Source organism: Rousettus aegyptiacus, unplaced genomic scaffold (genome assembly GCF_014176215.1).
Source record: "Rousettus aegyptiacus isolate mRouAeg1 unplaced genomic scaffold, mRouAeg1.p scaffold_m13_p_5, whole genome shotgun sequence".
NCBI lineage: Eukaryota > Metazoa > Chordata > Mammalia > Chiroptera > Pteropodidae > Rousettus > Rousettus aegyptiacus.
This window is the reverse complement of record NW_023416308.1, coordinates 115,232,142-115,246,453: the sequence shown is the minus strand read 5'-3', so window position 1 is coordinate 115,246,453 and position 14,312 is coordinate 115,232,142. Positions and strand designations below refer to the sequence as shown.

At 41.5% G+C, this 14,312-nt stretch overlaps 1 protein-coding gene across 2 annotated transcripts in view; it reads right to left on the bottom strand.

Annotated features, from left to right (window-relative positions):
- RTN3 (reticulon 3) overlaps positions 1-11,451 on the bottom strand; it is a 44,843-nt gene extending 33,392 nt beyond the window's left edge. The window contains exons 1-2 of one of the 2 annotated variants that reach the window (XM_016118576.2): positions 11,129-11,451; positions 708-764 (exon numbers count right to left, since the gene is read on the bottom strand). In XM_016118576.2, the coding sequence (XP_015974062.2) occupies positions 708-764; positions 11,129-11,273 (202 nt within the window). In that variant the 5' untranslated portion in view covers positions 11,274-11,451. The remainder of the gene's footprint in view (positions 1-707; positions 765-11,128) is intronic. The other variant, XM_016118578.2, reaches the window with a different exon arrangement.
- Between the last annotated feature and the right edge of the window lie 2,861 nt (positions 11,452-14,312).

The following is a 14,312-nucleotide window of genomic DNA, read 5'->3' as shown; positions in this document are numbered from 1 at the left end:
AAGAGCGGAAATGAAACAGCGCGTCTTTATTAGTGCAATTCAACGAGGCACAAGCACTTCCTCGCCCAGCTTAGCAGTGCTACCACCTCCACGAACCTACAGCTATCGCACCCGATTCCCTTCCTCACTGGTTGGCAGACCTAATAAAACGAGTAAAGCCACAGCTGTAGGAAAACAAACCTTGCTTGCCAAAAAGTCAACTGACTTGTTCAACATTCCTAGGCAATCTGGAACTGGCCTCGCTCTTGGGGCGCATCTCAGAGAAGTTCACAGCACAATACTCTCTAGCCGGGCTGGTATACTAGCAGTTCAGTGGAAGCACACTTTTACAGTTTTTCCAAATCCACTACCTCTTCAAACCAGTTACATAACTGCAAATCAGTAAGTTAAATGCATTCTGGGGGTGGGTTGTTTTTCGAGCCACAATGTTATCGGTTCCAAATTTTGTAGGCAAGTTTTCAATTTTTAAGAAAGTCAAAACTACATCTCAAGCTTCTGCTTGCCAAAGGGTCCACTGCAGCATCATTATTCTATTTTACTAAACTTTACAGGAAACCCATCGGAAACTGCTAAATATAAAGGACTGGCTTGTAATGAGCTTTTAAGGAATTTGGGGGCAACAGAAAACTTGTGCCTCATATCCCCAGTTACAGCCTCTTTCTCAACATTTTTCTTTTATTAATGCACACAAAAAATGACAGACTTGCCTTGTGAGGTCGAAAAGAGAGATACAGGCTGAGAGGAAGAGGAAGAAACAAAGGAATCTGAAAGAAAATATACAGCGTGAGAAGTTGACAACCTCACACAGGAATTTTAACTTTTTGGCCAAGCATCATAATTTCACTGGGTTTAAGCAAGAGAGGAAAACCCAAGTCTTTATTTCCAATTACTGTTTTCACTCACCTGGCAGCAAAACCATCTCTTATTTTGAGATGCATCCCTAAAAGTTAATCCATTTTTTTTTTTTTTGGTCAAATATTCTCACCTTCAAAGGAAGAAAAGCGGGACCCCTAGCATTTTTAAACAAGTAAAACTTCAAGAAAGATGATGCTTCCCTGCAACTGTGTGGGAATGGAAAAATAGGTATCTAAGTACTAATCGATACTGGCTTTTAACCATTTTCAACTGCATTTTGTGGAGTTAGTTACTAAAAGATGAGCATTTAAATGTACAGTTGGCGAACAGGCAAAGTTGACTCTGAATACTTCACAATTAATCCACAGGGAAAACAGGACTACATGAGAAATCATCATCTTCTCAAATTATACTCTCCTAAAGTTGGCAACATATATATCAAAACTTCAAGTGTACATACCTTTCCCACGACCCTATGCATACTTTTTAACTTGGCAGTTAGACTTCCAGGAATGTAACTTACAGATAAATTTGTATACACGTGTAAAGACATGTGTATCAGCGTAGTCATAAGAGCACTGGTTATAATAAGTACTAGAAATAATCTAAATGACCATTAGTAGTAGACTAAGTAGTTAGAGCCAAACAATGGAATACTTGTTGCTATGGAGAAGAATGAGACATAGCTGTGCACGCTGGAATAGCAGATACATTAACTTTAAAAAGCAAAGTGCAGGAGCGCACGCAGGAGCGCACGTAGTGCGGCCCCTCCCCGTAACTGGCAACACAAGGGACTCGTTAAAGGGACTCTGGCGTCTGCAGTAAGAGGGAGATTTGCTTTTCACTACAACCTTTGGCCCTTAAAAAAAAATCAGATAAACCAAGAACATAAATTACCTTTTCAGTAAAAATGTAAAAAGACTAATAAAAACGGCATGTGAAAAACACCACCAGGAATGATCCTATGTATACTGATCTTCATTTGTTAACTCCTTTTTTCTTGCATTTTTAAGTGTTTTCGCAAGCGTTAGAAACATTAAAATAAGGAGCTTATATTAAAAATTGGGACATACCTATAAGTACTAATTTAAGAAAACTAGTCACCGAATATGGAGCATATTAACACCAAGGCAGAATTTAACAGACATCAGGCAGTAATTCAGTAACTCAAGATCAGAATTTTAATTATCTTAAAATGAAGCATCACATTTACTCCTACAAATGAAAAACAGTTCTTTCTTTTTGTAAAGCAAACATTTCTATTTCTTTAATGTTTCCCAATGGGTTTATGCTTTTATGTGTTTACCTTCAACGTTAAATCTCTGCCAACTGATAAGTTTAAATATGAATGAACTTGAGAAACCAAATGCTAAGTAAGCCCAGGGCCAAAAAGGTCCCATGAATTTGCCACTTCACCTCCACCTAACACCTCCTCCTAATGGAAAATTTCAACATATACATTTTTATGCATAGCATCTACTCTGATACAGAACACAGATAACCAGTAATAGTTTGCAACAATATTGCATGAGGTCTTCCAATTTACACCAGCACATTGTACTCACACCCAATATTTATGCTACAGGGAACTGAACCCAAGAATGATCTCAATTTTCAAATGCTATTAAATTAACCAAACAGTATATTTAAGGAGCCAGGTCCAGGCACTGTGGTAATAACAGAGATAAGTGACTAAAATATTCAAACTAGTAAAACTCTATGAGTTGTGGGAACGCAGCATAGAGGCAGTCACTAAAGTGAACTACAGAAGAGATGGTAAACTTGGTCATAAAGGTGAGCAAGGCAGAGGAAGGCATTCTGGAGAAGGAACAACTGGCCAGATTCCAAATGGCTTTAAATCAGTGGTCCCCAAACTTTCTGGTACCAGGGACTGGGGCTCCTGTGAGAATCTAACGCCTGATGATCTGAGGTGGAGCTGAGGCGGTGATGCTGGTGCTGGGGAGCGGCTGCAAATACAGATGAAGCTTTGCTCGCTAGCCACTCACTCGGTTCCTAATAGGCCACGGACTGGTACCGGTACGTGGCCCAGAGGTTGGGGACCTCTGCTTCAAAGGTCACATAATGAAATTTGGATTTTATCCTATGTAAAATGAGGAATCAGTGGAAGTTTTAAGGTGAGGGAATGACATCACATGTATTTAAAAAAGAACTCTGGTGGTAGTGTAGAGCATGGACTTAAATGAAAAGCTACTGCATAATCTTGTCAAGACATGAGGGCTTGAACTAAGGCACTGAGGATAGGAATGAAGGGACAAGATCCGATGAGACAGAATGGACGGAACTTAACATCATTTGGATGCTGGAGACTGGAGAAGTCAAAATCAAAGGACTGAAGGACTAAATGAAATGCCACTGATGGGGTATGGAACAAAACAGAAGGAACTCCTTATATTAACTTTCACCAAAAAAATTAGATCTAAGGCCTATCTTAGTGGAAACTGTTTCCCACTATGGACTGGCTCAGGAGAGAGGCAAGGGCTACACATAAACATCTGGAACTTAACATCTGGGTGAGAAGGGACACCACCGGAGTGAATGAATGTGTCCAGGGAGAATGAGAGGTTTTACCATGGAGTCTTGAGACATACCAATACGTAAAGAGGTGCAAGAAAGACCTAGTAAAGAAGACTGAAAGAGTCAATATAGGGGAAAATGGTGTCACTGGAGAACTTTAGAGACTGATTAACAGAGTCAAAGGCCAGTGAGTGGCTGAGACTTTGAAATGGGTCACTGAAATTAAGTAATCAAGAAACTCAGCACTGATGACTCGATAGCTGGAGTGGTGGAGAGAGGCCAGACACTGAAGACAGGAGTGAAGGGAACTTTTAAAAGCATGGATAGGAGGATGGATGATAAAGGGAAGGAGTAGGTGAGAAATGGAAAACAGGGAGGAAAAACAGCAAAAAGGCACATTAGTTCATGTTTTCAAATTTGGGTCAAGCCTGGGCTAGTTGTGTTGTTCGGGGGAGGGGAAGAGAAGCTTTGGATTGGACGTGAGATTCAAGTTTTATTTAGATGGGCGAAAATACACCAAATAAGTCTAATTGTTTAAATTTTCCAACTCCCAGTAAAAATAGTTTCAATGAACTTCACTTTCGTGATAACTGTCCTTCAATACCAGAATATACGCTGTATTTTTAGACATAGAAGCAAGTTACTTTCAGGAACAACTTTGTAGAATGACTTCTATATTTAAACCCAAAACTTTTTTGTTCTGTTAGTTTCTTCCAACACATAAGGAAAAGTGTTTGAAATTTTATCTAAATAGAAAATTAGAAATGATCAGATCTTTTAGATTTCTCAAATATCAATATTCTAATATTAAAACAAATGATTATCTTTTAGTTTTCCTTTTCGCTTGATAGCTAGGCCACACGCACACATGTAAAAAGGCAGTCTTTCCACTCCTCATGGTGACTCCTATCAGCTCAGTCAAAGCTGCTAACTAAACTTGAGCCAATCAGTGCCCTCCCCCGCAGCAGAGCTTCGGGATTGGTAGACTGATCCCCCATCCGCGTGCACTTTACGCTGTTTATCTTTTTGCTGGCTAGGATCTCCATTGTACTGCTAAATAGAAGTGGAAAAAGGGGACCTCCTTGCCTCTTCCAAAGCAATTTCTATTTCATGGTAAAGGCTAAAAAAAAAAAAAGGAAAAAAAAAACAAAAAACTTATTTCATTTAGATTTAAGGAAAAGACCCAAAGATAGTACAGTGTTTGTTGCTTTAGATCCAGCACTCAGTTTCTCCCAGAGTTAACATGCTATGCTAGTATGGTCGTACACTTGTCACGACTAATGAACTAATATCGATACATTACTAATAAACCCCGTACTTCATTCAGACTTCATTGATTTTTCCTTAATGCCCCTCTTCTGTTCCAGGATCCCATCCAGGATTCCACATCACATTTTGTTGTCTGGACTATGACAATTTCCCATCTTACATGGTTTTGATGATCTTGGCAGCTTTAAGAAACACTGGTCAGATATTTTACAGACTGTCCCTCAATCTGGGTTTGTCTGATGCTTTCCTCACGGTTATGGGTTTCGGGGGGAAACACTACCTAGGTGAAAGGCCATCCTTTTGTATCACGTCACAGGTATTGCTATCGGTGTGACTCACCGCTGATGTTCACCCTGATTCCTCTGGCTGATAGTCTGCCAGGTTTCTCCATGGTGCCCTGCCCCCGACTCTTCCATACAGTACTCGTTGGAAGCAAGTCACTAAAAACTTTCCACACTACATAAACCAGCAAACTGATTTTTATTTAGTTATTTAGAGCCAACATATACAAACTACTATAAAAATATACCAATTAGTAATAATATTTTGGTCCTCTGGAACCAATAAACCTAGAGAAGATCTCATATCTAGTTAAAGTAATTCAATTTATTGGCTGTTGGAAATAAATTCTAACCTGACTGGAAGCACCTGAGAGTAAGGACCATCTGACATGTCCTCGTATCTTTCATAAGGTGCAGATATATTCTGAAGGTAGAATCACGCGGATTTGCTGATGGTTGTACAAAGGAAAGAAAGGAACCAAGGATGACTCTGAGTTCTTTAATGTGGGGGGCGGAAATGATGGCGAGAATGGAATGGCCCTTTACTGAGATGGAGAGGCCTGTGAATGGAACAGATTTAAAAGGGAAGATCAGGAGTTCAGTAAGTTTGAGATGCCTATCAGACATGGAGACTGAAGATAAAAATTTGGAAGTCATCAAGTTATAGATGGTGTTTCAAATCAAAAGGTAGATGTCATAAATGAGACCAGTGAAAACAGAGGAAAGTTCTGAGAAGTGAGTCCTGGAGCACTCTACATTTTAGATGTTGAGAAGATTAGCATTGGCCAAGGGATGGGGAGAGGGAGGAATGGAAAGTGGCTAACGGGGCTTCTTTTGGGGGTGATGGAATTTTCCGAAATTACTAGTGATAGCTGCACAACCTTGTAGAAAAATCACTTTTAAATGTGCCTTTTATGTTGTATGAATTGTCTCAATTAAAAAGAAAAAGAACAGAGGAGGCAGGAGGAGCAGCTGGTAAGAAAATGTGTGTTGTCATGGGAGACAAATGGAACCGGTTATTTCGAAGAAGAGGGAGTGATCAACCTTACCAAAAGCTGTTGAAAGGGAGTTTAAAATGAGGACTGAGAAGTGACGCTGGATTTAACAATGGAAAATAACCAGTGAACTCGACAAGGGAAGTTTCTGTAGAACACGTGGAGGAAAAAGGCACCTGGCTTAGGAATCACGGGAATAGTAATAAAGGCTTTAAAATTGATAACTGAACCATTTTTATCACATGTTGTTTCCAATTTTAAAGCGAGGCAGTAGATTTGAGAGGGAATTGAATTTAGCCCTCAATTCCTTGGTTTTATCCTCTCCTCAACTTTGTAGCCACAAATCTCTGGGCACAGCACTTAATCTTGCTGAGCCAATTTCTTATCTGCAAAATGAGGGTTTACAGCACTACCTGACTACCTCACAGATAAACAAAAGTCTTGCTACCGCTGAATAGAACCTTTAGAGGGATGGTCGTGTTTTATTTACCTTCTTATCTCCCATGGCACCTAACAAAGACCTTTAGTGTATGATCAAACATTTGCTGAATTCAGTTAATACACGGGCACAGCTTAAACCAACACACGAATTGAAAATATAAAAATTAAATATTTCTACCTCCTATGTAAAATGAAGACAATGCTCACTGTTGAAATGCTTTCAGGTAACAGGACAAAAGGAGCTCTGTGTTAGTTTATCCTTCAATATATCCTGAAGGGCAAGCTGCCAATGAGAAACATGTCAAAAAGCGCATGTCACCCCACTTCCCCCACCCCTCCTCATTAGGTTATGATGATGTGTTTTACAGGGAGAAAAAAAAATCAATTGATATTAAATGGAGAAAACAGATAAAAATACATCTCTGAGATTTCAAAAGACCACAAATGTGGGCTACCTGCTGACAATCCCCTCCCAGATAATGTAAAATACAAATGCAAATTCTATACAATATTTAAAGGGATTCTCTCTGAAACTGCAATGTCACAGAGTAACGTGTCTTATGTAAGTCACGACTATGTAGTGAAAGGCTTCAATGATGCAATCTCAAGCAATACTGATTATGACTAAATCTAATTAGCATATGCACTTTTTCTAAAATATCTATAACATACTCAATGATCCAAAATAATTCTAAAATTAAGAGCTATTATAAACGAACAGAAAAAAAGTCAGTCAGTTTCCTGGGAAACTTCTGAATGAATGAATGAATGAATTATATGAACATAATATCAACTTGGTAATCTTTATTTTAAAAGTTTTACTATATTTTTTAGTCTGTATAGTTTAGGAGGCAAATATAAATTCATCGTTAACAAAGTTGAACATAAACTATAAGTACACACAACAAATATGCATAATCATTTATTTGTAGCCTTTGTAATTCTGAGCAGAATTACAAAAATGGTAAAGTCTAGGATGCTAGCTAGTCTAAAGAGAAGTGCTCTTCTGCAGAACCAACAACCTCTTGGCTCAAATAAAACTGGAAACCTTAACTTTCCCCTTTCCCTTCAAAGACATGTCACCAATTCCTTCACTACCAAACTTCATTTACAAGTCCTTGAAACACACTCGAGATTAAGCAGGTGACTTCCACATCAGGCCAAATATATAATTTCCTCAACACAAAATATAATAAAAGAAATTTTATTAGTTTAATTTTGTTTTCAGACCATCTCTAAAATAATAAAAATAAAAACACTGATGCTCTTAGCAGCAACTTATAAAACAGTCCCTTAGAGATTTTAATTTCAGGTTAAGGTATGCATGTGAAATAGATATAGACTAGTTTGTTTGATCAGAGTGGTTAAATTACTTGTGAATTTGACTCTAAAAGAAACTAGCATTATGAGAATCCTTTTATTCCTGGGGAATAAAAACCATCTTAGTCAACAGGCCTCTGTAAACAATATTGACACGACCCTTCTTACTGTCTACTGTACCCTTGCTTCCATGATAGGAGTTTCATAATGTATCACAACTATACATATTATGGTCAGAATGCTACAGGTAATATTTAAGCATGCTGATGCCATGCTAAGCCATCTCTGAAATATCTTGACTTTGCCTGCTCCCCAAAACCACCTCTTTTAACAGCTAAGCGAAAGAAGTGGCAGCTTTAAGATAACGTGGGGTGTCAAAAGCTCAAACTGACTTAGTTTTAGAAAGAAGAAAAAGTTATAAGATTTTCCTTTATCATGAGGAAAATTGTTTTCTCACTTCTAATTCAATTGCTTTTCTGAATCTGTATGCAAAAATTTGTAAGCTGCAGACAGGTGTATTAAATATTAGGTATTGTTATTCAATAAAAGTTAGGATTTAAGGGTCTGAGGCAAATTTACCTACGTCACACTGCTGAGTCTCAAGGTTTGCACTAGGTCATACAATTAATAAGAGTTAGGACTAAAATCAAGGTGTCTCTGGGGCTCAAATCTGTGTTTTTATCACATAGTACACTGCCACTGACAATTTGACATGAGTAATACGGATAATGTCAGTGTTGAACAGGTGGTCAGATTCCTTAAGGGTTAAGACTGAAAATACGAATTACATACTCATAATTTGAGCTGTTAGAACAAAATGATGCCATAAAAAGTACACAGAACAATTAAGTTTCGTGAGTGAGGAAAAAAGTATTTAAAACAAAACCTTTTTAATCGTCCAAGCTGTTTTTGCTTTTGAGATAATTTCCATGAACAGATTCAAAAAAATGCAGCTTTGACACCATGATTTTCATAGCAATAATAAAGAACAGTCAGTCTCTAGCAAGTTACAGAATTTTGAAGGCTATAAACAGTAAACTATGAAAGCTCGTTCAAAGTTCAGACAATAGACATTATCTATGTATACTTAAGGTCTAATAAGGCAATTCTCATCCTGAAAAGAACACTAAATATTTAAGACTCTTTTACCTCAACTCAAATTTCTGCCTTGAAATCTGTAGTTTCCTTCAAAGGCAGAAATCTGGGAAGCCAATCCTGGCCCCTGATCTCCTTCTCCCAGCACAAGACACTGCCAGCTGCAGTAGTGCTCAAGGCACTGGACCAGAGAGTGCCGTCCCTCACTCTCTACCTTTAAGTGAAACTAATATTTCTAAAATTCATTACTGGACTGGCCAGGCAAGATAAAATTGCTTCCTAAAGGACACCAACAGCTCACTTTTCTCTGACTTTGTGAAAGTCTCCAAAACCAAGAGGCTTGGTGAAAGAACATGGAAGCCGAAGGTTGGCATCAACAGAGTAGATTTTTAAATAATCAAGGTAGCTTTTTTTAGTACCCATTTTAAATGAGTTTGGAAGAACAAAGTCCAGCTTATTTTTGTGGTGCAGAAGCCTGAGACATTTCCTCTAAGAGATGGAGAAAACATTCTGAGGGAGGAACAGCTTCTGCAGTGAAATGACGACTATACCTGACAGTCTCTTAAGCTGAACTCTTCACGTAGTGACCCGACAAATGAGGATATTACATTGGGCCAACGAAAACTGCCTTAATGATTTTTTTAGACAATACGTATTTTCAATGGATAATAGTTTAAGATAGAGAATCTATCTAGTTTATTTTTCAGGTCACTCAAAATTTTAAATCAAGAAAAATAAAAAGATACGCACAAAAGGGCCAACAACCGAACAGTAAACAATGACAAGCGATTAAAGCCAAAACACCAACTTGCTAAGTTATAGGGAAGCTGCTGTTCACCTGGACCTTTGCCCAGAACACGAAAATTTGGAGGAGAAACGCTGGTGGTGTAAACGGAACAAGGGTTCTAAATTTGCTGCCTCATTCCTTTATCTGGACAGCTAATCCTGACCCTGCAGAAGCTTCCTCTGCTACTGGTTCTACGAAATGGCCATAACCACAATGGAAACCCAGCAGGGTACCAAAGCTCTTCGTGGGAAATCCAATGTTTGAAAATCTCGTAGAGAATATATTACGAAGTTAAGATCAGACATTTTATGTTCTTTATAATGATCACGCCTAGATTCTGGCAAAAGACACAACGTAGCATTTAAAATCTCTCAAAATCCTTTTTGGTAACTAAACAGACAGCAAAATCACCTGCAGCCTCCCAAGCTTATGGCCTTTGCTTTCACAAAAAGCTTTTTTTTTTTTTTTTACCCCCTTCGAAGATTGAGTTCCTTTAAGAACCACCATCTGCTCATGGTGCATTTTTTTTTTTTTTTCCTGGAGAAGGCATCTGCACTGCAGATCTCTGCCCGAAGGGAGCCTGCCAGCCAGCTCCCACCAGCAGGCAGACGCGTATACAATGGAAACTAAAAGCGGCCTGCAAATTCCCTCCTCGTCTTTCAGAGAGATGGAAGAAGGGGGTTCCACCAGCCCCTGCTTTGTCTGAACTTCTCCCCCTCCCCCTTTTCTGCGGTAAACACCCCTTTTTGTTATACTGCAATCAATAACAGCCTGCAGACGGCACGAATTCAAAATGCGTTGATGGCTGGGCCGGACTCTATTATCTTCTAGAATATAAGCGACTGATTGCATGTCTCCACCCCCACGCCGCGCCAGGGAAGGGAAGGGAAGGCGGTGTTGCACATGCAGCCACGGATCCATCTTGGACCATCAGCAGCTCCCTCCCCAAATCTTCCCTCAGCTATTCTCATCACGCCTCCTACCTCGGAGCCCCAGAAAAATCGGGCATTGAGGGAGTCTGGCCACAAAATAGTAAAAGCAGATGAACTCGGTATAGAAAATGGCTGTAATGTTTAGTTAACTTCCTCGTCCCCTCCATGGGCAACGACAACAACAAAAAAGACTATTTTTTTAGACCGATTATGTCAACACCTGCCCGCAAACCTCCAGTGCAACCCTTTCTCCACCATGCCCTCAAAGTCCTAACTAATCATTTCTCCTACCACCTTCCTGCCCGATCCTCTCAATCTCTCTAATCCTCCGCTCAGTCACCCCGGTTGCGTGGACGGCTCCCCGGATCGGGTGTTCTCCCCTACCTGTCGGGTCTTGGCGTTGACGCCCACTCTCCAGAACACCGCCCCGCCCGCACCCTGTTTTCCTCACACCCCGTTATTTCCTCACCGCCGGCACGACCCTACGCTCCCCTCCCCTTTAGCCCATTTTTAGACGCCCGTCTCCCGGGGCGGCCGCCTCCGGCGGGGAGGGCGATCCGCCTTCCTCCGGGTCCCCTCCGCCCCCTCCCGAGGGCGGGGTCCCCCGGCGCGCCTCACCCGCACAGGAGGAGCCGCAGCTCTTCGCCCCCATGGCGGGGCAGGCTCCCGAGCTCCCGCCGCTGCCGCCGGGCGCGGACGGCTCGGCCCCGGAGGACGACGAGGACACTGATGGGGACTGAGTGGCCGCCGACGGCTCCGCCATGGCTGCGCGAGCGAGGGCAGGAGAGGGGTAAAGAGAGATGTGGGGCGGGAGAGAGGGAGGGGAAAGCAAATAATCCGGCAGCCGCCTCTCCGAAGCCCCTTCGCTCCTCCTGCTCCGCGGACAGACTCCGACAGACTGACTGACTCAACCGAGCGCAGCGAGAGGGCGGGAGCGCGAGCGCGCAGGCGCACGAAGGGCCCCCCGGCGGCGGCGGGGGCGGGCGGCGGCAGCGTCGGGGCGCCCAGCGACGCAGGACGCAGGCGCAGGAACTGTCCCCCCCGCGGTCCTGCGGGGAAGGAGGGGCGAAAGCGGCCTAGAGCCGCGCCCCTCGCGGGGGGGGGGGAACATGACGCAAGGGGCGTGACCAAGTAATAAGCTCCGCCCAGCACTGCGGCCCAAGGGGGAGGAGAGCAGGAGGGTTAGTGTTCCTTCTTTCTGTGAATGTTTTAGGGTCGGCAAATTATGTGTTTTAACGAGAGACATTTCTTTTTGCTTTCATTAAGTGGGGGAATATCTTTCCCATCAATTCCAGAGCCCGTTGTCTTTCGTCTGATGTGTTCCCACCTGTGACTCCAAATGAAATATTAAAACCACGGTGTGAAGTAGGCCCACTCAGCTTTATTAATTTTTCTGGATGTGTCGCAATATCTCATAACCATGAGGCAGAGATGGCACGGACTCCTTTTTGGTAGGTGGAGAAAGATGCTCTACAGAATGAAAAACTATTACTCATTCCAATCACATTGCAATGCAGCCGCACGACCTATTTCGTATTCCTATCTCATTACTGTTCCCAAAGAAGCGTCCGCCTGGGGTCTTAAGGTCGTCCTTTCCTACGAATAGGCTGTAGGTAGAGAAGGCATATTTTGAAGGAAAAAAAAAAAAACAGAAAATTTAAGAGCGGGGTGATAACGTCCTGGCTGTGTTTGGGGAATGGTAAAATAAAGTACTAAAACTTGAGAATATAGCACAAAATACACATGATTTTTATTCATAGCTTAAACGGGGTCCTTAGCAGAAAATGTATTTGAAACTAGATATTTAGCTTATACTAGATCTTGTTCATTTTTGCCTTCTCTTTGGTTGGTTTACAAAATTTAAAGCCTTTCCCCTACATTTGGTGAAAATATTTGTAATGTGCATAATTATTTTAAAAATAGAAATAGACTGGAGATAATAAAAATCAAGGCTGTGGGCCTTATTGTTTCTCAAGCAGCAATCAATGACCTGAAGGGCAATTGGCAGAATCAGCAGATCCTGTAAAGATGCTGCCTCATGAAGGGTGAGGTACTCGGCCAGGCAGCCACAAAAAGGAAAAACGATCTGACCAGTGGAAATCTAGAACAGTGCACTACATCTGCCCTTGACAGTTTTTGAAGTCAGGTAAAGCCCAGACAGGGGGGAAAACAAAACAAAACAAAAACAAAAAACTGGCTATTGCAACACTCTGAAAAAGGGCACAGAAGAATATTTCCCATAATAACCGTAGCAAAGAGCTTACTCTGGCACTTTTATCAGTTGACGATGCAGCAATATGTCCTTTTAGATGGCAAAGGGAGATACAAGCCAATTGGATAACCAAGCCATTTATTTACCCACTCTGATGAGTGCATAAATGTAAAGAAATCTATGTTAGTAGGTGCTGGATAAGGAAATGAATGATGCTGGTCCCTAACCCTGACAGAACATGCCCCTGGCTGGAAAGGCAGCCCATTTCCATGATATCTAGAAAAAAAGAAGTTAAAAGTCAAGAGACACTAATGTGGTCTTGATCTCTTCAGATCCTTCAGAGATTTTACATAAGAGACCTTTGTGCTAGGTCCATTCCCTAAAGCTGTTTTTCCTTCCTGCTCTCTCTTGCTGTTAGTAAACTTCCCTGAGACTGACACGTGCTTGGGATGTTATTTATATGTATAATTTGTTTCACAAATATTTACTAATCACCTGCTGTGTGTTTCACACTATCCTGGGAAATCCGGAGGGATCCCCAAAATATGTTTATCCTGTCCTCAATGAGCTTATAAGCTAATTGGAGCTTAGACCATACTCACAAATTAAATAGCAACCAAAAACAACCCCAAATAACACAAAATTATGATGCTATAATTAGATGGCAAGTGAATTTTAGGAATTTTTAGAGGGGAATGAATCATTGTGGAGTTATAATGGCTTGGGGAGGCTTTATGAAGAAGCCCCAAGGCAGATAAGGGTTGGGAGTGGTAAGGAGGCTATTGAGAGCAAGGGAGAATGGTGGGAAGGAAATGGAGGGGCTGCTTCTGTGCAAGTATACAGTAAGACTTTCTTCTGAGCAGACCAATCACAAAAAAGCACCCCTTCCTCCCAGCCCAGCCAGTGATACATGTCATTGCTGGCTTGTCAAGCAGAAGTGGTCTAGATTTGATCCCCTCCAGCCCATTCCCTCCACACTGCCTCAGTGTAACACCTAGGCCACTGTGGTGGCTGCGGTTTCAAAAGTGTGACTGTGTCTAAGGTGTTTGGGGTGTGGTCAGCCCAGGTTGGCTAGAGCCGAGGGGCTGCATTGCGACAAGAAAGAGATGAAATGGAGGAGATGTGTTGGGGTCAGAGGGTGGAGAAGCAGTAAAATAGAGTTAAAGAACTGGGCTTCATCTTAAGGCTAATTGGGACTCAGTGAAAGTTTTCAGGCAGAGTAGGGCCCCCATGGGATTTTTACTGGAGCATAGCCATTTTTCAGTTCTGCGGAGCAATTTTTACTGCTGAGGCCCTGAGGGGGGCCTCTTCTTCCTAGGCCCCATCCTTTGAGGACTGGCATTTACACACAGCTAATTTCCCACCTCGGCTTCTAGGCCATCACATTACCCCATCTTTTTCTTCTCTCTTAGAAAAAAAAAATTATGTGTTTTAATTAAACATTTTTTTAATATAATCACATCGTATATATGTTCATATATACATGTTTTTTCAAAAGTATATACAACATATCAAAGTTTTCTTCTATCACTAACCCCTATTCACATAGGCGACTACTGTTAGGAGCTTTTCGTGGCAAATACAAAGGTG